Source organism: Corylus avellana, chromosome ca7 (assembly GCF_901000735.1).
Source record: "Corylus avellana chromosome ca7, CavTom2PMs-1.0".
NCBI lineage: Eukaryota > Viridiplantae > Streptophyta > Magnoliopsida > Fagales > Betulaceae > Corylus > Corylus avellana.
Window position 1 is genome coordinate 26425222 of NC_081547.1, and position 22964 is coordinate 26448185.

The 22964-nt window shown below is 35.9% G+C and overlaps 3 protein-coding genes across 4 annotated transcripts; 2 read left to right on the forward strand and 1 right to left on the reverse strand.

Annotated features, from left to right (window-relative positions):
* Positions 1–380: 380 nt before the first annotated feature.
* Positions 381–10375, reverse strand: LOC132188343 (ribulose-1,5 bisphosphate carboxylase/oxygenase large subunit N-methyltransferase, chloroplastic). Its single transcript, XM_059602767.1, has 15 exons — positions 10067–10375; positions 9425–9534; positions 8884–8947; positions 8678–8788; positions 8432–8491; positions 7759–7867; positions 6629–6697; positions 5660–5700; positions 5468–5548; positions 5068–5103; positions 3366–3449; positions 3088–3218; positions 2156–2244; positions 1919–2067; positions 381–896 (listed from the first exon to the last, which is right to left on the reverse strand). The coding sequence occupies exons 1-15, from the start codon at positions 10175–10177 to the stop codon at positions 702–704; spliced, it is 1440 nt and encodes a 479-aa protein (XP_059458750.1). The 5' UTR covers positions 10178–10375; the 3' UTR covers positions 381–701.
* Positions 10376–12661: 2286 nt separating this feature from the next.
* On the forward strand, positions 12662–13559 carry LOC132186802 (histone H4). The gene is made up of 2 exons (XM_059600867.1): positions 12662–12770; positions 13046–13559. Exon 2 carries the CDS (start codon positions 13064–13066, stop codon positions 13373–13375), a length of 312 nt encoding a protein of 103 aa, XP_059456850.1. The 5' UTR covers positions 12662–12770; positions 13046–13063; the 3' UTR covers positions 13376–13559.
* A 2275-nt stretch (positions 13560–15834) lies between these two features.
* On the forward strand, positions 15835–22334 carry LOC132188342 (uncharacterized). Of its 2 annotated transcripts, none has more exons than XM_059602766.1 (4): positions 15835–16023; positions 17084–17264; positions 17359–20288; positions 20384–22334. In XM_059602766.1, exons 2-4 carry the CDS (start codon positions 17241–17243, stop codon positions 21756–21758), a joined length of 4329 nt encoding a protein of 1442 aa, XP_059458749.1. In that variant the 5' UTR covers positions 15835–16023; positions 17084–17240; the 3' UTR covers positions 21759–22334. The 2 variants fall into 2 exon arrangements, with proteins under 2 accessions (XP_059458749.1, XP_059458748.1); XM_059602765.1 differs by having other exon boundaries at positions 15835–16019.
* The last annotated feature ends 630 nt before the right edge of the window (positions 22335–22964 follow it).

Here is a 22964-nt window from a genome sequence, read left to right on the forward strand (position 1 = left end):
TATGTGAGTAGAGGTGGAAGGCCACCCACTTTATTTTTCATTTTTTTTTTTTTAATGAGTTGAAAAAAAGGAGGTTTAGTAATTTTGATTAAATTCCAGTGTTGTTACCAAATTAAAAAATATGAATAACTATTTTTTTCCACTATCTTTTATTCCCAATAACAACTATTTAATTTTCTAATAGAATACGCATTTCGTGAACCAAACGAGCCTGTACCAATTATGAGCTACCACATCAATTTGTAATTGATTGTGTTGTAAAAGTTTTAAAACCCCCAATCATTTTTCATCTCATTTTACTCCAACAATGTGTGATGTGGCACTGCCACGTCAACCAAAAAATTTATAAACATGAAAATGCAACGTGAAAAACATATTTGTCCAGCCTCTATGGACCTTAAAGGAACTTTCAATCATGGTTGCCACCACCAACGAGTAACTACTTGATAGTCGCAACCACCAAATCAGGTGGTCACCATCCCTCGCCTCGCATGGTGGTTGAGGTGATACCGACTAAAAAGGGGGTGGGGTGGGGTGCGGTGTATTTATAATATATATATTGGTATACATTTTAAACACATGTTAATATAATAGACTAAATTGAAAGAAATTTCTCTCACCCTACCTAGTCCCCCATGTATTTTAGAAAATTGTTTAAATGACGTATTTTTACTTGCAACCAATTTACAAAAATCTCCTTTTCATCCTGGAATGGTTCTGTAATCACCAATATCCTCCCAATGGTAGGCGCTTGAACTCAAGGTTGCACAGTAGTTGCTCAGCCATGCGGAAGCAGATTTGAGAACATGAAGCTCGCCGCCAAGGAGATCCCGAGCAATTTGCTTTCGAAGAGCAAGCTTTTCACACATGGAGGAAGAGCTGACAGGCGCCAGAGGCTGTACGCACAAACAAGAAACTCAAAACAAAGAAAACCCTTCTATTAACAAGACAAGAGCAATCATTGGATAATGTAGAAATGGGTTGGATATTTTATGTCATCATCGTTTTTTCTCCTCATTTTAGTAAAGACTAAGAACATAATTTACAGTCGGGTTCAAATGTACACCCCACTTTCAATCAAAGATGAGCAATAAAATCTACACTTTGATCTATATTCACTGCCATCTGTAATATTCTGCTTTTAGTATTTTCTTGATATTTTTATTTGAATCAAACAACATCATCTCACTAACTATGCTGACTGACTTGTAATTTAAATATTAAGGTAAGAAACAGTAAGTGAGCTATAGCGCCATCAATAATACAAAATAAAACTTGATGCTACAAAATCATATTTAGCCTAGGTTTTTATCTAATTTGGATTTAGTACTTGGGTTTTCAATTTCAAGAATAAGGCCTTTAAGTTTTGCTTGAGTTTAAAATTGATATCTCTATCACTTTACCATCAAAATGAACAGTTTGTCATCTGCCACATGTATCTCATTTAACACGTCAACGCCTATATCAAAAACCTAATACAATGCCACGCCAACGGAACTGAAGTCTTTGTTATTGTGGGTTTATTATTCTTTAGGTTCTCAGCTTTTGTGTTTCTCTAAGTTCTACATGTCAAATCAATTTTTTTTTCTTTTCTTTTTTTCTTTTTTTGTCTTTTTTTTCCAATGAATGACTTAACACTTGTTGACATGGCAATTCATTGGAGTGTTTATGACGTGTTAAATAAGACATGTGACATATGACAAACTGTTAACTTTGACGGTAAAATGACAGAAGGACCTATTTTAAATTGGGCAAAGCCTATGGATTGTATTATTAAAAATAAAAGCTTAAGGACTAAATTCAAATCAGATAAAAACTTAAAGACTATATACGATTTTTCCCTAAATTTTAATAGCAAACCACGTTATCTTATTGACAGTCCAACTAAACAATAAAGTAAAAACCATCGGGCCTTTACCTTCATGGCTGCATTATATTCCTCCATTATTTGAGTGATTCGTAATAACAGTATCTCGTGTGCCTGGATCTCTTTGCTTCTGTTCTTCAAAGGACGTCTAGCCAGCCTGCCATCATTTTGTGTGGCTTCCGAAGACAAATCACTAAGTTCTGAATATTTGATCAAGACAACATTAAGGAAATACTAGCATGTAAACAAATTACACCACATACAAGAATAATGTGATTTAAAGCACACCTTCAGGAGTGGTGCAAGATAGAACACGAGCAAATGCACGAAGTGACTGTGGCAAACCTCTCCCTTTTCCTTTAGCGGACCTCACTTCCCTATATGATTTTGAGTCATTATAAACAGATGGTTAACTGAAAGCAATCATCATATAGAGAAATCTAGACAACATGATTTCTGTGGGTGTCTTTCGGGGGCAGCATGTAAAACCAAATGTTGATTACTGAATGCAGGAAAAATGAGAAATTCACAACCCACACAACAACAAACAAGTCAAAATCAAGTATATTGCAAGGTAAGAAAGTATATTGAACATATCAGTATATTGCAGCAAATAAAGAACTTTGAAAGTGCAAGTAACAATCATTTAAGTGACCTCATAAAGTACCCACAGGATCCATTGGTCACGGCTATTATTATGCCAGCCTCAGATTAAAAAGAAGAAAGAAATAGGCTCCATCAACGTATGCAATGTTTTCTTCCACAATAATCTTGAGTAATTATAAGTATAGGATATTCTATCTGTATCTTGTCACTTAAGTTGAACATCATATTATCAAAATATTACAGCTTTTTCAAACAGCTTGGAATTGTTAATTCTAATGGTAATTGGATAAGTTAGATATTATAAGTTTTGCAGGGTGAAGACACATATCTTGCTGTGCAATATGTTCAGAATAAGTCAGTTTAATTATACTGGAAATCAGTAGTTACAGATACTGGCACTGTTTTCAATAAGGTACAATTTTTCTAGCTGTTGTTCGGATGATAATTAATTGTGCTGCCACCAATTCATACTCTTTTTAAACAAAAGCACCACCATTTATCAGTACTCAAGCTTTCGACTAATCCTTAAATCCAGTCTGATAGAGCTCATGAAATTGCACTATCATTCAATTCATATGGCATTTGATGTTTAAGAAACAAGTATCAGTACCAACTTGATTGTGAAAGATTCCACAGAGGAATTGAAACTATTGACATCTTTGGTTTGGATATGATGTCTTTGCAAAAGTTCAATCTTCATTTCACGTAGAATATCATCACAAGGTATGGTAAACTGGATCTGAACCTGAGTAGCCAAATCATCAGTAAGAGATTATTGCCATGACAAAAATAAACAAGAAAAGCGCTTAAAACAGAATATGCACTATATGGAAATCATCCCATCATAACAAAATCCAATAGAGCTTTTTCAAATTCCAAATTTAAGACTAACCTGGTCATGTATGTTGTATGGAAGAGAAAAGCCAAAGTCCAACATCAGGGTAGCATTTGGAAATTTTCCATATCTTATTAATACCTATACAAATGTTTCAAGCTAACTTCAGAATCATAACTAGGAAAAAAATAATTCTGCAACATTATCTAAGCAGTTACAAGCTTACATTTTGACAGTATACGTTTGTAAACATATAAGCATGAAGGGGCAACTTCTTTTTTTTGGATAAGTTATCAAGATGTAAATAAAAGCGTAAAATGCCCCCAGGTGCACAACAAGTATACTAGAGAAAATACCTAGCTAGGAGGAGAAAAAAAAAAAAAAAAAAAAACACGAAAATCATAAAAATTAAGCACAAAAGAAGATACAAAAGCTGTTGTCCAAAGATAAAGAGCATAAAAGAATAAAGATATAAGCTCCTCTCGCGGTCTTCAAAACTCTTATCATTCATTTCCCTCCAAATGCACCACAATAGGTAAGTAAGCACCATCTTCCACACAACAACATTCCGGGTGCTACAGCAGCCCACTTCTAGGCATAACCCAAGATAACTCCTTAAGGCGTAAACAACCTCACAATAAAGAAGCAAATGGTCTATGAATTCCCCATTTTTCTTACACATACAACACTTGTCGACCACAATGACAAGTCGCTTTCTAAGGTTGTCCATGGTAAGGATCTTTCCTAGAGCCACTAACGAAACAAAAAAAGCTGCCCTCAAGGGAGCCTTGGTCCGCCAAATAATCTTCCAAGGTAAATGAGAGCCTTCATTGTTTACTGGAGCTCTGTCGTCTCAATAACACTTAAAAAGTAGTTGTTCTTATTATTTTATAAAATACACATGAATATTGTTCAAGGAGACAATACATGATTCCGGGGCTCTTCAAACTTCTGCTTAATTTAGAAAGTAACTCAAAACCTACAATTCTTTTTCTACTCTTGGAGATACCACTCTACATGAATATGCTGTCATCCTTAGACAGAATTTTAAAGTATAATTTAACCAATATGCAGATTATTAAGATGTACCAATTTTTAAGCAGCGAATTGTCTCTTTCTTGGTAATTATGGTTTGCTTAAGAGTAAGTAAAAGAAAAAGAACAAGAGATATTAAAATACTGAGTGCAGTTTGTTGTTCACAGAGACATAACTCAATTGAGGAGTGCTACACATCCCAAATTTTCCTCCCAAAAGTTGGTTCTCAAGTGATGTGTCACCATCTCATGAGATTTATTATTTTGGGAAGTGTGTCACTAACTCATAGGATGGTGACACATCATTTGAGAACAACTTTTGGGAAGGAAGTCTTGGGATGTCTAGCATTTCCCAACTCAATTTACATTATGTTAATTAAAAAACTTCTTGCCAGGTATGTTAGCAACCAAACAAAAATGGCACCAGAGCCTTAAAAAGATATTAGAAAAAAAGAAGCACTAGAAGAAGCTTCAACAATCTAAAAGAAAAGGAGGGGATGGGCTCTATAGCATAAGCAGAGCGTAAGTCCACCACAAAACTGTAAAACATGACAAAGGCAGTGACAGAAAGCAGCACAAGGTTGTCGAATTTCAACTCTAGATGATACATACCTACTTCTTACATAGAGCAACCAAAATCAGAAATTCTGAACAGAAATATAATAATTATTTCTAAAGGGAACCAAATTGTTTAAATTAAGGGAAAGAAATACTCAGAGTCTGACCTGTTCACCAGGACCATAATTACGATCAGCAATTACCTGCACAGATATAAATTGAACAAGCCCAATTTAACAGATATAAAAACAGCTATATATATGGGGGCAGGGGGAAGGCTTTGTCCTTGGAGGGGGGTCGTTTATGGATGCAATAGAAACAACAAAACTGGTGCATGAGAACAGAGTTGAAAATGCTGTAAAAAATGAAATGTCACAATATTTGTTTTCAAAATTTCATGTCGAAAATTAATTCTCTCATATGAATTAACTAAATTTGCCACAACAACACCATCTTATTTTGAATACCGAGAAAAAAAGAGGAAAAAGAAAACTCAATTACTATAATTTGATCATGACCATTGCAAAAATTGCAAATAAAGAAATTAGAGAGAGAGAGAGAGATTACTTCTGAGACTTGTTTGTCTTCATCACTCAATACAATTGATTCTGAAGCTCCATCGTGATTTAAAAAGTCAGCAAATGGAATCTACAAAATAATATAATAATTAAATGGGTGATTATAGAAAAAGAGTCCAAGGAGTAATTATTCATAATCCTTCAGAACAAAAGATGGATGTCGTCATAACAAAAGTAATACCAGAGATAATCCCCTTGTGCTTCCCCATGCTCGAGAACCAACTGTTAAATTCAAAATAAACTTTCAAATAACTTAAAAGAATAGAAACCCACACAATTTTTTTTTTAAAGTGGTTTTCATTAAAATGCAAAAGGGTGCACCCAAGTATGCAGGAAGTATACAAGAGAAATATCTACCCAAAAAAAGGATAAAAAAAAATCACGAAAACCCACACAATTACCACAACAAGATAAACTAAAGCCTCATTCACAATAAAACACAGGAAGTTAAGACAAACGGATATGTAAAAAGACACATTTTCCACAGTTGCACAAAGATAAAAAATAGGCTACCAACTATCTCTGAAAGTTTATGTCATAGTACACCACTTTACCATAATATAAATATAAAAACTGGACATCAGCGTCAAATAGAAATAGTACAGCCTCTAATGAACAGAACAGAAAAACTAAAAGATTCAAGCTTACCAAAATAATAGTATTTTAAATATCAAAAACCTTTTAACAGGGTCTCGTCCAGGATGGTTAATCCATAAACCAAGAAACTGGAGGTGATGGGTTAATCACCAGCTCAATAGAATATGACTCACTAGGGAAAAACATCAACTCCTTATTGCAGAAGAGCAATATGACAATATCTACCAAGTACAGTGAAACTTCAGCTCTTTGGATTCGCATAGGTCCATTAACACCAGAATGACTTCATAAACTCAATGGATCAAATTATCATATTTTGCTAATCAAAGCATAGCCAATTATTGATGCAACTTTATGTTGATCAGAACTATTTTTCACTAACCAAACTTTAATCATAACAGAATCAACTCATGAAATTCATACTGCAGAGACTTCGATAATCAGCTTTTTTGTTGAGAGAGAGAGAGAGAGAGAATTATATGTACTCCAGCACATGATTCATGATGGCAGAACAGATCACAGGAAGTACGTAGTTCCAAATGAAGTTACTTACCTAATGCACATGCATGCATGAAATCCTTATATGTGATATCTCCAAGAAGTTCAGGGATGCGTTGAAGAGCCCGAAATCATAAGACAAGTTAAATCATAATCAGATATATTACAAAAAATTACCACAAAAAGTCAATATGTAGTAAGATAAGATGAGTACACATGACATACATTTCACTTAAGATTGGCCCCCATTAATATGTGCATTGCACCGTTTAATATGGCAATTTTTTAATTTCTTTGTTTGGTTAGTTAATTATGTAGAAAACCAAATAAAACATTAAATTGTACGTAATGGTAAGACATCCCTAGAGCTTTGGATCAAATAGTAAGGGTTGGGGTAGATCTTAGGCTCAAATCTCACCGGTAGGAAAAATGTCAGGACAAAAAAAAGAAGGAAAAAAAAAAGGAAGTAAACAAACAAACCCAAAAAAAAAAAACAAAAACAAAACAAAACAAAAACAAGAACAAAAAGATTGATGTATCAGAGTAGTTGCACTACTAGCATTATTGATGGCAGCAAAGCAACATCGTTTTTTGCATATTTTTTCAGTTGTCTTGTACTAAATCTGGAAGAGAGACAGAGAGGGAGGGAGAATTTGTTTTCCATTGTCCTGTCCTCATTCTTGTTCAGTTCAGAAGTTATTTGTCCCACAAAACAGTAGCTTAACAGAGTAACTGATGAGATTGCCAGAATTTATGCCCATTTTTGTTCACAATCTTTACTTATCAAAAAAAAAAATTTGTTCACAATCTTCACCAACAATTGAATAAGAGTGTAAATCTGAAGGTTGAAAACATTCAAAGCTGATGAATGTTCTCTAGAACATGGAAATATATCTTAAATGAACTATAATATATCTTAAAATTATTACAACCCTATGACTCTTGGGACAAGAGTAATCAGCTTATCTTACTACCATTCTTAAATCAGAATAAGAGTTGGTGATAAGATTGCTGAAGTCCAAAGCCATACACCATCATGGGCATAACCACCAGCCGGAGACAAAAAGCTAAACATACACATGCATGCGTGTGCATACGTGTGCATGGCATACACACACACACAGAGAAGCACAGATGTGTGTATGAAATCAGCCGAAACCAAAGAAAAACAGATTGAAGTACTTACTGGCTTGATTGCCCAGAAATCTTTTTCAATTTGAGATTTTTGATTGATTGCTTCCTGGTATACTGAGCTTTGATGAATCATTCCTAACTCACCTTTGCTCCAGAATATCTACAAAGATTTAAACCATATATCACAGACATATGTATGCTAACAAGATAAAGACCATTATGCTAAGAATAAGAACAACCAGGTTCTTTTTCTCATATTATTGTAGTACAGCGAGGGTAGCCTTCCCCCTCCCAAATCCTTTTCCTTTCAATAAGTTAAACCCAAGACCTCCCCCTTATTAAAGGGGTTACTACTTTGACTTCAAAGCCTACGGCAGTGTTCTAACTGAGAGATGAAAATGCTTGTCGTGAAATATTGCTGCTTTAAATTAGATATAATGGCGGGGCAGCCAATGTAGATATCAAGTTCCATCCATCCATCCATTAATCTATTAGAAAAATCACAAAAAAAAAAAAAAAAGAAAGAGGTTCCACACCACTGATTTAATACATGTACAAATGACGAGAGCAAGCCCTTAACAGAATTATTGCCAGCACTTTCCAGAAATCCTACCTTTTTGAAACTGCAAATTTTCCACAGAAACTACATTCCAGTGAACAGTTGACTGTATGACCTTAACTCAGAAAATATTTATGATGCAACAAGAACAAAGGAATCACTTACTGTATTGTGCATCTCCCCATGCTGAGGAAGACGACTGATGTAAGGGGCCCATTCAGATTTCTGCAAATAAAGAAATAGATAATAGAAAAAAACATTGAATTCTTCATATAAGCTAAAGATAGTAATGCAACAAGATAAACAAAAATGTATTCTGAAATAAGCAAGCAAATGTAAAATACACACAACCACTCATCAATATAGATACAAACTTTCATATAAAGCATACAAAAAGAAAAATAATATTACCTGGCCGAGTTTCTGCTCAACGAGAACTACAATAGCAAGCTTAGCAATATTCCCAACTTCATCACCTAACAAAGATTTGATTTCCGGAAGAAGATTATCTGGTGTTATTTCCTGCAAATCAAGTAAGTAAATCAAAGTACATTTAATTTGCTCACTATTGCAAGATGTGTCTTACAAGGGTACAGCAAAGTTTATCAATCATATACCACACAGTAAGGAACCTTCAAAATGTATTCTCCAGTTTGTATGGTTTTAGAAGCAAACAAAGACCTGAATGCAGGAAACAAATGTAACCAAAACCAAGCAAAATAATAATAGTAATAATGAGATCCATATTGACTATACATACACCAATAGACAATCCAATACTTTTCAATGACAAAACTTATATGATTTTCATGAACGATGCTTTTGGAGTATTATAACAAAACACAAACCTTTTCCATGCCTAAAACCATAACTCTTCTTCGGTAGGCAGAGAAGGAACGCATGCACGCTTGCTCATAGCCAACACCATCAAAATTTACCACCAAAAACTCAGGAGTTGAATGCAAGACTGTTCGAGTTATCAATATGAATGGTAACCAAACTAGATTGCTACAAACTTTCAAAACTTCCACATAATGTAACTAATGTGTTTCAATTTGGTTGAGATGCTAGTATTGTTTCAATTAAAGTTCCTATTCAATCTGGTAAGCAACTGAAGAGGGCTATAGAAAACAAGCAAGGTATCCTACAAAAAAGAACCTGCCATAAGCGGATTTGCCAATCGAAAGCACTGATGAGATCTTAGCCCCAGCTTTTTGCTCCAACCATGGAAGAAAATCATCACAGTCCTCATCCAAAGAGCATGACCCCTATCAAAAACAATGTGGCAGCATGAAAGACTTTGCTAAAGTAATGATTAAGTGATTAAATTTACCTATTTCTATCATTTTAAGCTTTTAGGATAATTGGTGGTTTACCATGGTATCAAGCCAAAGGTCAGGGAATCGAATCTTGACTCTGTCAAATCACTTCTATTTAAATTAAATATTTCACGTGTTGGATCTTACCTATTAAAAAACCCACGTGTGATGGTGAGTGTTAATTTAATGATTAAATGATTAAATTTATCTATTTCATGTTAGCTTAAGCTTTTAGAAAAACTGATAATTTAACACTCTCCATCATTACTCCAACAGACTTATTTGAGCACAATTAGTTTAGTTTAGCTAAAATGTTGAGTGAATCCCAAACGAGAAGCCCCCCGTTTGGTTGCTGAGAAAAATGATGAAAATAAACGAAATTCTCTACATACATTCAAACAAACAGTTCTATTAGGAATTATAAATCCGATAACATTTGCTTTGCTACAATTGGCCAAAGATAGAGATGTTGGATCGAAACCTGGGGTACGGATAAGGATGATAACTTGAGCTTGATGCGGAGATTATGAGGGACAGCAAAGATTAGACGTTGATACAACCGGAGGTTGAAGGTTCGAGTTGCCCAGAGCATTGCAGGGTTGAGAGCGGTCAAAATGTCGTCGTTTTCAAGGGTTCCCAGGCAGCAAGTTTATCTCCGCAAGATATAGCAGTTAAGCTGAGACTGGGAAAGCGAATTCTCCGGGTGCCGAAAGGACAAATTTTTTTTCGTTGGAAATTTTTTTGTTTTGGAAAATAAACCCGCACCTTCAAACTCCTCAGACTTCCCAAATTCTTCCTTCTTCTTCTTTTTTTTTTTTCCGTTAATTTTCAAATATTGTGTCACTGTTTATTATTTTGAAAAATATATTCTTGACAATGACACGTTATTTAAAAATTAATTTTTAAAGAAAAAATAAAGTTATAAAGTGTAATATTTATCCTTAATTTATTAATTATAGACTATAGAAATTTGTCAATATCCTTATATTTAGTTTGGTGAATCGACTATCGTCCACGTCTAATGAAACGAAGGTCATTAGTTCAAATTCTCTTGTAGTTGAGTTGAAAAAGACTCATTGTAGTCTTTAATACTAAAATCATATCCACATTTGCTTTCTTTAACATCTTGAAACTTAAGCAGATATAAATTTTTGCCAATTTCCTTAAAAGTAAGGTCTTATTGACTCTCATATATTTAGAATCAGATCTCTTCAGATTTTTTTAAATAGGAAATTCTCATTTTTCAAAATTTAAATCTTCCATTACATGTAACAGTTTAAATAAAATGTAGAGGCTTACATGTTACAAAGCAAATACCATTAATTGTAGATTGGAAAGTCTCACTGTATATTATTTTTTTTCCCTCCATGATAATAGTGCCAACCAAACATAGATCTATGTTGCCTCCTTGGTCTGCTTTGATTGTAATTCATTTAAAGAAATGCTACATATTTTAAATTTAATTTTTAAAAGTTATTTCTCAAATGATGTGTCACTATATCATGAATTGGTGACACACTTTCTAAAATAATAAATCTCATGAGATGGTGACACATTATTTGAGAACCAATTTTGAGGAAACAAATTTAGGATGTGTAGTATTCATCATTCCTTTATGCTCTTCGTATATTTTATTTAATAAAAATTAATTTGTTAGTATTTAGTAAAATAAATAATTATCATTTTAATATGAAAGTGACAAAAAATGTTGATGTAGCTTAATGAGCGTCACTTTATTATATGAAAAACATATGAAAGGATCAATTTTAAATCCGCGATAAAGCTAAACAGTTGAATTAAATTTTTAAAAATTCAAGGAGTATGCAAAAAGGGATCCGACTTGCATAACATAGTGGAAAACGGAAACGGTACCATTTTGCTCAGCTAAAAATTAGGGTTAAAAAATTCATTAAAACTTAAAAATTATTAAAAATAATAAATAAAAAAGGCAAAAATATTAAAAACTAAAAAAAAAAAAATAAAGAAAATAAAATGGGGTGGCCGGCCATCTGGGGGTGGCTCTAAACTTGCTGCAGACTCGCTGAAGTCCAACAAACTTGATGCAAAGTCTAGCAACCCTGAGGTGAGGAGGACGAACTTGAGTTGAGGCCGCGGGGCCATTGGTGGAATTGCAGGTTCGTTGGCGTCACTCATTGGTGGACATTGGAGCTTGCTGCTTGTGGGACTGCGTAGTTGCTGGCGAAATTGCAGGCAGAAACTGCTGGGTCGTGGGCGGAGACCACTAGTTTGTTGGCGGGATGAGATTCCATTTTCATCGCCAAACTCGTCACCATCATGTCGATCCTCATTGTCGGAGGCCCGAAGTGGTTGGAATCACCATCCTCCTTGTCGGAAAGAACTGCTGCTTTCTCCGTATCGACATCAACCTCTTCTTCTCTGCTCTGCCAAGTCTTTCGCTGTTGGCATCATACTTCCTACTGGGTTCATCCACATTTTTTTTTTTTTTTTCTTCTTCTTTTGGCCTTTTGGCGATGGCCGGTCACCTTATTTTGTTTTAATTTAAAATTTTTAATATTTGTACATTTTTAATTATTATTATTTTTTAAAAATTTTTAGTTTTAATGGATTTTTTAAACTTAATTTTTAATCGGACAAAACGGTACCATTTAGTAGAAAACGGCACCGTTTCCACTAACCGGTGGTAGTGAAAAAAGCGGGTTTACTTATAGGCTAAAAATTTGAAACCTTTATCCCTAATGATATAAATTATTTATTGACATAATTGAAATCCTAATAACATAATTTAAACCCTATCAATATATATAATTAAATTCATGACACATTACATTTATTGGTTTTGTATGGAAAACTTGTAGAATTCTCGAAATTTCAAAATTTAACCACGTTTGAAAAGTGGGGGGGAACTCCACCTGGAGGCTGGAGCTCAAAGTAGAAACCGCGAAAACCAAAAAAAATAGCGCTCAAACACCTTGCCACGTCATCGATCCACTGCTTAGTTGAACATGCAATCTAAGCCACACGTTAAAAGATCGACGGGTCATAACTTCCCCCAAAACCCGCATACCGGATCGACCCCAGAATGCCATCCTTCAGGTCTCCACTATAAGTGTCACAGGATTCATTCTTCACCCCAACAAAGAAGCAATCTCTCTCTCTCTCTCTCGCGTTTCCTTGAAGGTGGTTCAGAGCATTGTGCGATTCAGGTTCGTCTTCGGTTCCTTTCTCCATCGATGCAGGGGTTTTAGCTCTGTTCATCTTCTGCTCTTTTCATTCAAAATATTACTTGAGCAATGGCTTTTTTTCCTTTACTGTGTGTTCCGGCTGCAACGAGATTTTAGGGCTTCGTAGCTTTCTATTTATCGGTTTTCCACCATTATTGTTCAAATATTCCTCAAATTTTGAATGGTTTAAACCCTGATTTGATTAATTTGTACGAATTCGCGTCCTCATATATTGTTTTACGTTTTCGTTTTTTCAGATCTCTCATTGAACAAAAATGTCTGGCCGCGGCAAGGGAGGCAAGGGGCTTGGAAAGGGAGGAGCGAAGCGACATCGTAAGGTCCTGCGCGACAACATCCAAGGCATCACCAAGCCAGCCATTCGGCGTTTGGCTCGCAGAGGAGGCGTGAAGCGCATCAGCGGCCTCATCTACGAAGAGACTCGTGGAGTGCTCAAGATCTTCTTGGAGAATGTGATCAGAGACGCCGTTACCTACACTGAGCACGCTCGCCGCAAGACTGTGACCGCCATGGATGTGGTCTATGCGCTCAAGAGGCAGGGCAGGACCTTGTACGGGTTCGGTGGTTAGGTTTCCAAAACAAGTCTTGCTGTCAAGAATTGGGGAAGTGGGTTTTGGGGGTAGAATTGGTATTTGCTTGCTTTGTTTCAATTTCCATGGAAATGTTATGCCATTGTAAGTAAGTACTTGTCGTGTATTGTGCTAATACAGATCGGGAATGAAATCGGTGTTTTATCCATGGCTTATTGTTATAGTTTCTGAGTTCGTAGTTTTCAAAATGTAATCCTTTAGATATGTCCGCTTTGGATTGATTGAATCGCCGCCGAATGCTTGACCCTCCTAAGAGGAGTTGAAAAGTTGCAGGGAGTTGTGAAAGGGGCTTTTGTTTGATTTTCTTTGACGAACAATTTGTTTCAACAGGTGGAACCTTTTGCTTAGACATAGGATTAGTAATTTTTAACATGTTTTTCTTCTTAATACGAGATTTGATGATTGTGATTTAAGAGTTGAAATCACTTGATTAAAAGAATTGGGTTAGTGCTTGTTTTTTCATCATGTTTTGCATGCTAAATTTACTGATGATTTTTTTCCTTTTTAATTAAAAATTAATCTAAAGGTATTAAGGTATTTAAATTTATGAGAGTTTCATGAGAGGGTACTTTCAATTGGTATTTCAAGTTGAGCTGTAATTGTAGTGATTCTCCAATTTGCTCTCTTCTGTGGGTCGCAATACCAAAGTAAGAATGGTGAAATTGGTTTCTAATGGGTAGCTTAATTGGCTGTGAATTCTGCCTCATGAAGTGAAAGTCACTAGTTCGAATCTTTTATTTTTCTTCCCTTGTGTGGACATGTCAAAAAAAAAAAAATTGGTGAAATTGAATTTTTATTTTTTATATTACATTAATCATATTTTATTATTTAAATAAAAAAAATCATTATAAAATAAAGTTTTTGTACTTTTTCATACATAAATCAACTATTGTTACCGTATAAGTCACTTTCTTTTTTTAAGTCAATGGCAAACAGTTTCAATTTATTAGGTATTAAAGGAATAGCTTAATTAGTTGGGGAGTATACCTCATGAAGCTATGTCTCATGAATTAGAGATAATTAGTTGAAATTTTTTCTTTCCTTTTTTCTGTGTGAATATGTTAAAAAAAAAAAAAAATTATATAACATTTATTATATTTTATTATTTCAATTAAAAACCTACTATAAAACAAAATTTTTTTTTTCATTTTTTTTATACAAAATTTCTATTTACTTTATATAATTTTTATTCATTTTATATTACATTAATCCCCTTTAAGCCAAAAACTCATTATATATGTCCATTACGAAACATGCCGAACTTGTGACATGTGAGGGCCTGGTGCTTTCATTTACGGACCTGTGGCTTGTGGAGTCTGAATATTGTGTACTGGGCTGGGCCGACCTATTTCCATTATCGGAGTAGGCTGAACAAATGATTACCTCGCAGTTGGATCGGGTCATACTGGTTCTCATTCATTTGGGCTATAATTTTGTTATATAATGTTTTATTAGCAATTTGAATCTCAATTAGAGATGAAAATAGGATAAAATAAAATAACTATATACTAAATACAATAAAATAAAATAACTATATATATAGTTATTTTATTTTATTGTATTTAGTGGTGTAAATAGGATAAAAATTATTTTTATTCTAAATGAAATGGTGTATAGATATTTCATAGTTAATAATATTTTATTTTATTGTATTTAACGGTGTAAATGGGATAAAGATTATTTTTATTTTAAGTGAAATAGAGAATAGATATTTCATAATTAAAATTTTATTTTGTTACATTTAATAGTATATATAATTTCTTGTGATGTATATGCTGTCATGCTATTTAAAAATTTAAATAACGTGATAATATATACACAATCAAATGCATAAATATAAAATAAAATGAAAATGATCATGTTTGTGTTAATGACATTACTTGGTGGTAAATATATTGTCACAAATTTTAAATAATGTAATATTATGTACACAGATAAATGTAAAAATTTTGGTATCAAATAATTTGGAAGAGGTTGAATTTTTATTTGGGTGGGTGATGTGTCGGTTGTAAAAATTAAATTTGGAAAACTAGGGGCATAGTAGTGTTATTTGGAAAAAATTCGACCTGTCGGCTATATTTTCACAAAGCCTAGGGATTTAATAGCAACATTTAGACGAAAAGGAAAGTAACAGGGGAAAAAAGGCAGCAACTACTTGACATAGAAAAAGCCAGGCAATTTCCTGAAGTACTCACATGCCAAAAAGTTTAATCAAACAAGAAAAAGAAAAAGAAAAAAAGCAAAAGAAGATTAGAAAGGAAATAAAATAAAATATTCCCCCGGAAAGGTGCGGAACGCGTCAGACGATAATTCAACTAGGATAGCTAGGAAGAACACGTGTCATAAAACTACTTGACAGGCAGGTCGTCAGGGCCAAAGCGTGACCAAGACTCTATCATATCTCATACTTTATTTATTGGCAGTGGGCAGAGGCCACCGCTTTTATAGATAAGGAGATACACGGCTGAGTATGAACGCAGAAACCCTAGGCTTAAGATCTAGGCTAGATATATTAGATTCTCTCCCTCTTTCGCTTCTTTCTTTGTCATTATCGTCCTGCGCACCGCAATTCCTCGAAGTTGCCGAGCTTGACGGAAACCCCTCTGATTTGCCTTCCTCTTCGGTTGGTAATTTCTTCCTTTGTAAACATCGATTGTTTCGGATCATCTTCCTCTCTCTGTTATGAATTTGGTCAACGTGTCTGTGTGTATCTTTTTTCTTTTTTAATTTCAGGTACTTCCTGGAAATTGTCTCTCTTTTTTATTTTGTTTTCCTTTTAATTTTGTAGTCCGATCTTTTAAACTTGATTTAGTTATTTCCTGGAAACGATTGCTGTTTAATAAACTCGGTGTAATTGTGTTCTCCATTCTGCATATTTGATTTAGTTCCATTTTCTTTTTCTGTTTTTTCTGGACCTTTTTTTTTTTGTTCGTTTTCGGCGCCTGATTTGTGAAAACGGTGGGGAAAATTTATGGATCTGTTTGTTTGAAGAGATCATGTTATTTTCCGCACGCGTTAAAGTTACAATTTTTAAGATTTTTGGATGCAATTTTTTTTTTTAAAATTTTCCGTTTGCCTTCAAAATATTTGCTGAAAACAGTTTTTTTTTTTTTTTGTTCTTTTGTTTAAGGAACGGATCTTGTAGTATATTTTTACGGATCTAAGTATTTTTTATGTAAACATGCAAGGAAAAATACGAGTGGATATGGATTTTGTTTCTTTTTTTGTTGTCTTTTGATCTAAGATCATGTTCAGGTCAGGGTATAGTTTTGAATATTTGTAGTTTAATTTTGCTGGATTTGCAGTTAGTTAGCGTTTGATGAAGATTTATTTGTATCCTTTAAGGGATTTTTTTTTTGTTTGCGAGTGAAGATTTATAATCTAAGATGTGTTTTTGCTTGTGTTTTGTTCTAAGATCATGTTTAGGGTATATGTTAATTTTGTTGGATTTGCAGTTGGCGTTTGTTGAAGCTTTATTTGCATCCCTCAAGATTTTTTCTTCTTTGCTCCCAATGAATATTTATAATGCAAGATATGTCTTGCTCTGTGTTTTCATCTTAGATCCTGTTCAGTGTTTGACAAATGCTATTTTTGGTTTTGTCATTCATAAGGATTTCATCATTGTTATTTTTTATTTTTGATCTGGACCAATTTATGATGGCATAGCTTTGTCTTTTGTATTTGCAGGTGATTACTACTTGTTATCCATCCTGGAGTTTAGCATTCAGAAGACTAGGTTAAATTGGCTAGTTTAATATCAAAATTAATTTAGAAATTTAATCAAGGAATTTGCTATTGGTTTAAGATAGAGAGAAGGATTATAAGTTTGGCAAATCGTGAAGTCATGCCAATTTCAGGAAACAAAGAGGTTTATTTCTTTACTAATTCTCTGCTTAGATTGGGTAGTGATACAGATTTCTTGTTCTTTTGAATATTTGTTTTGACTAATATTTTGTTTGCAGACTGGGGTTAGATCCATTTCCAGGCAGTCTAGTGATTACATTGCAGGTGTTCCTATCAAGAAGAGGAGGTTCCCGTTATTCAATTCTCCTCCACCTCTATCTGAAGTTCCTTCCGACTCACTAATGAAGGAACAATCCAACTCACTACAAAAGGGACAATCTGACTCACTACAAAAGGAGCAATCCAACTCACTACAAAATGAACAATCCGACTTGCTACAAAAGGAACAATCCGACTTGCTACAAGAGGAACAATCAAAATCACTACAAAAGGATCAATGTGACTCACTACAGAAAGAGCATTCTGATTCACTACAGAAGGAACCATCTGGTTCACTGTGGAAAGAACAAGCTGATTCGCTGCAGAAGGAACAAGCTGATTTGCTGCGGAAGGAACAATCTGATTCACTGGGGAAGGAGCTATCGGATTCGCTGCGGAAGGAACAATTTAGCCCATCTCAGGGGTCAGCTATATCAAATGCTAGCCAATCTCAGGGGTTAGCTATATCAAATGCTAGTGTTGCAACAAGTTCTGCTGCTATGTCTGATGCAAACGAGAAACCTGTATCTGAGGAATGTGAAGGGAGTTCTGATGTTACAAATGTTACTGTGGTCCAAAGCAATTCTTACACTAAGATCAAACTTGAGGAACCAAGCCTCAGAATTCACTCTGGTTCTTTGGATGATATTGAAAGCAAAGACAAGCTTGTTGCGGCCGAAAAATCTACATTTCCTATGACTTTGGGAAAAGCCAAGTTGCAGTTAGCACCAAGTGAAGCTCGTGCACTTAGTGTGGGGAAAGAGATTTATAGCAAAGAAAAAATTGAAGGCAAGTGTAAAGCCATGATTCATATGGCTCCACAGAATATTGAATTGACACTAGGTATAAAGGAACATCTTTTTCCAGCTTTGGCAGATCAGAACAGTGATGGGAAAGGCCAGGATCAGGATAGTTTAGAGCCTGGTTTGCTGAATTTGTCTTTGAGCAAGGAATACACTGGCATTCAGTTGAAAAATGATGATGTTGAGTCGAATAATGGTGCACAGCGGTGTGCCAATAGGGCAAACTGGGATCTGAATACTACAATGGATGCATGGGACAGTTCTGCTAATGATGCAGCTGCAGGTCAAGTATCTGTTGATGGGTTTAATACATCTGATTGCACACAAGACGTAAAACCTTTTATTTGCTCAACCGGGATGATTGGAACTCCTGCTGCTCCCAAACAGCATAGCCTTGTATTGAGTGAGAACAGAGCTAATTTTGCCGTACCGATCAAACCATCTTGCCAACAATATAAATTAGATGACCCTCTTCATTTAGGCCTTAGTCCATCCTCTCTTCAGCCATGGGTGAGCATGCCGCCTTCCGCCAGCATATGCTTTCCAAGATTGGTGGCTTCAACTAGCAATTTGAACAGGGTTAATTATAGGACTGTGAAATCCGAACCATTTGATGAGAACAGCAAATTAGATGATAGGGGATCTAAAGCCAATAATATGGGATTATTATTAGATCATAGAACTCCAAAGCATGGATTAGTTGAGCCGTGCAGTCTTAACAAATCTTCAAATACTAGCACCCTGAAATTAGTTGATCGTGCATCCATAAAAACTGAAACAGCTCATGAGGGTTTTCGGGAAGCACTTAATACTGTAGAGGGGACTTCACAAGAAGTAGATAAACAGGTGCTGCAAGGTTTGAGTAATCATTCTTTTGCTGTGGCAATGCCTGGAACTGCACAAGTCTCCCGCCCTGTGGGAGAACCTTCTTGTTCAACAGAATTGACTATAGCCAGTGATGTAGTAAACCATGTAGAACACAGTGAACACTCTGTTTCCATAGGGCCCCATATTAATGGGGAGGTTGTGCCTCAGGAAGCATGTGAAAGAGCTATGCAAGTTTCTTTAGAAAAGTCTCTGAATCATGATGGTAAAGAATCAAGTACTTCTATGGTGGCAGATACTGTAAGAAGTGGAGATGGAAATGCTTATGATTCTGAGCAGTGCAGATTGAAATCCATGAATGAAGAGTTCCATGATATGCGGGGAAGTGAAGGTTCGGTAAGTGATGAGGAAAAGATTAATATATCTGCTGATATGCTAGAGGAAGATTCTTATAGTTCTGATTATGAGTCAGATGGGAATCATCCTTCAGCTAGGGCCGTGGATACAAAACTAGATGGTGAAGAAGATGATTATGAAGATGGTGAGGTAAGGGAACCTCTAGTGCACAATGCAGTAGGTGAGCCCATATTTGAGAAACAAGAAGTAGAACACATTGATCAAGGTGACTCTGATAATAGAGACTTGGACATTGTGGGACAGCCTGGTGATTATCATCCCACTTCATCCTATGCTGAGGAAAAAGAGGCTAAAACAAAAGTTACTGATGAAACAAATAACGAAGATACTAAAGATTGTGTTGACTCGGTGAAGGGGGACACTGATAATGCTGATAAACTTATGTGTTTGCAAGAATCATCGACTGTTGAAAACCTGGCCAGTGGAGCTGAAATGAAGAGGCCCATTAATGACATACGAAGAAAACCACTTGACGGATCAGGTAGTAAAGATTGCTTAATGGAACAGGACAGAGAATTATCATTTGAGCAAATCACTAAAGGAAACCAAGAAGCTGTTGCTGCTGTTATTCAGTTTGCTGATGAGAATGTTAAAAATATTGATTTTGTGGAAAATAATATTACAGCTCTGCCAAAGATGGAAGCATCTGCAAATGGTGATGATGCAGCTAAGGATGTCAATAGTGGTGGTAATCGGAGCCGCATTATAAATTTGTCTCGGGCTTCTAATGCTTCATCTCCTAGTAAAACAAGACCTATTTCTGCCAGGTCATTGCCATCACGAGCTGGAAGAGAAAGATTACCCGATGTAGCACTTGAGGGAGAAAAGTTTCATTCGCGAGGGAGGTGATCATTCTTTTACCCATGTTTTACTTGCTTATGTACTTCTTTCTTACAGTTTAGTAGTATTATTATTATCTAATCCTTTTAATTTTGTTCAGAGATGAACTATATGTTGAGGGTTCCCATAAATTTTCCCAAGAGAGGCACCAAGATCAGTCACCCAGAAATTCTAGAATAAAATTTTTGCATGGCAGAGGGAGGATCACTAATCAGTTAGACACTTTACATGGTGACTGGGATTCTGACCGGGACTTCAATCCAGAATTTTATAATGGTCCAACAGAGTTTCGTATTCCCAGAAATAAATATGTATCTGCTGATGCTGACCTTGAATATGATAGTTATAATATTGCACCAGATGGTGCATTTTTTGGCACTGGTCGGGGTGGGAGGAAGCATTTAAATGATGAGAGAGCAGTTTTTCGCCATATACCCCAGAGAAGACGGTCTCCTGGAGGAAGAGATGGGCCTGCTGCACGTGGTGGTGTTCAAATGATTCGTAGAGTTCCAAGAAATGTGAGCCCTGGTAGATGCGTTGATGAAGATGGTTCTGAAGTGGTTGGACTGAGGCATGGTGAGAAGTTCATGAGGGTTTTTCCTGATGATACCATAGATCCCATGTTCACACGTCCCCAACCTGCATATGAGGGAGTAGGCGGTCATTTTGCTCGAGGTACTAGAAACTTTTCTTCTGTTCAGAGAAGGGGTCTTCCCCGAGTTCATTCGAAATCTCCAATAAGATCCAGATCTCGTTCTCCTGTCCCTTGGCCATCTCCAAGGAGAAGATCCCAAGATGGCTTTGGCGGACATCCAGAACTGACTCATCGAAGATCTCCCCCAATTTACAGGATGGAAAGGATGAGATCTCCAGATCGGCCTTGTTTCACTGGAGACCTAATGGTCAGAAGGCAGGGCTCCCCGCAATATATGTCACGATCATCTAATGATTTGAGGGATTTGGATTCTGGACGGGACCATGTTCATCCAAGATCTGTCATTCCCAATAGGAGCCCATCCGGTCGGATTTTACTCAGAAACAGGAGATTTGATGTTATAGATCCCCGAGAAAGAACAGATAGTGATGAGTACTTTGGGGGGCCCATGAACACTGGCAGATTACATGAGCTTGGTGGTGATGCAAATGGTGATGAGAGAAGAAGGTTTGGTGAGAGACGGGGACCTGTCCGTTCATTTAGGCCTACTTACAATGATGCTAATGGTGAGGGTTTTCATCTTAATTCAGAGGATGGCCCTAGGCCTTTTAGGTTCTGTGCAGAAGATGATCCAGAGTTCCATCAAAGAGGCAACTTGAGAGATAGGGAGTTTGACAGGAGGATTAAGAACCGGTCAGGAAATGCGCCTAGAAGACCAAGAAGCATTGAAGAGCAGGAAGCAAATTACAGGCATGGTGGGCAGGTGTGGCATGATGATGGGTTTGATGAGATCTCCCGAGTGAAGAGAAAAAGATTTTGATTTTGATTCTGCTGTGAGTTAGGACTTAGTGTTTTGTTTAAGTGGAGATAGAACTTGCAGACTGAATTGGTCTTGGTAATTTACAGCCTGATCAGGGACATGTTACTTACTCAAAGTATGAATGAAGTTGCCTGTTTGCAGTTTTATTCAAGTTGTGAGAGAAACATCAGATGCTGGCTTTGCTTTTCAGTTGTGTGTGGTTCAAGACTGGATGATTTGCAACCAATGCATGGCTGGGCGTCGTGTACATAGCTTGGTTCTTCTGGTACTATGATGGCTAAATCAACTAAACTCTCATACTATAAGTTCCTACTAATAATGGGTATTAGGGCAGTGTCTCAGCTTTATTTACTAAGTTGTACTTTCATAAATTATGGTGGCGCATTATAAATCTTGGCAAGGTATTTCATATAATCCTTCAGTGAAGATTCTTCTAAAGTTTCTTAGTATCTTCGACTGTTGATTTTGGTGCTGTGCTTGGCGGTCCAGAGCAGGTATGCTTGAAGGAGCTATTAGAACTTTGAATTAATGTTTAACCATCAAGGAATAATTAATAAAGTTGCTAATTGCCTATTATTTGATCTGCTTCACATTCCTCGTTCAATGTTGTGGGAATTATAAATCCTTTGACTTTGTAGGGAGGTATGCATGTAACCCAATAAGAGGCCTGTTGGTACAGTTTCCGCCGCGGAACTGAAGCTTTCATGAAGAATTAAGAAAAAAAGAAATTTGCAGACTCTTATGCCGCTAGTGTATAAATCCAATCAGAAGAGGCTGGAGATAATTGATGAAGAATTTAGTATGGCCTTGTGCATTAACTGCAATACTGATTTTTCCTTTAGCGGGTTTCCTGGTATCTTCTGCTAATTCTTGAGTGGATGGCTGTCATAGAAACAGAATGAGTTGTTATTGGCTAGGTTGAAACTACCGTACGCTTTCACCAGCTCCCATGTTCATCTAAATGTCTTCCGTGGATTTGAGGTGAGTTGCTTTTTAATGTTTTTTACTCTTGGGAAAGAGAGTTTATGGGTGCTACATGCGAGTGTGTATCACTGGGAAAGACGGGTGAGTACCTAGTATTTTGGTCGGTGGGCTCTAGTAGTGGTTGCACTTTGCAATTGTTGGACTCTGAATATATTTGGATGTTAGTCATCCAATGGGAAGTGCTGCGGCATTGGTGTTTTCACTCCCTACTCTCCACTATAG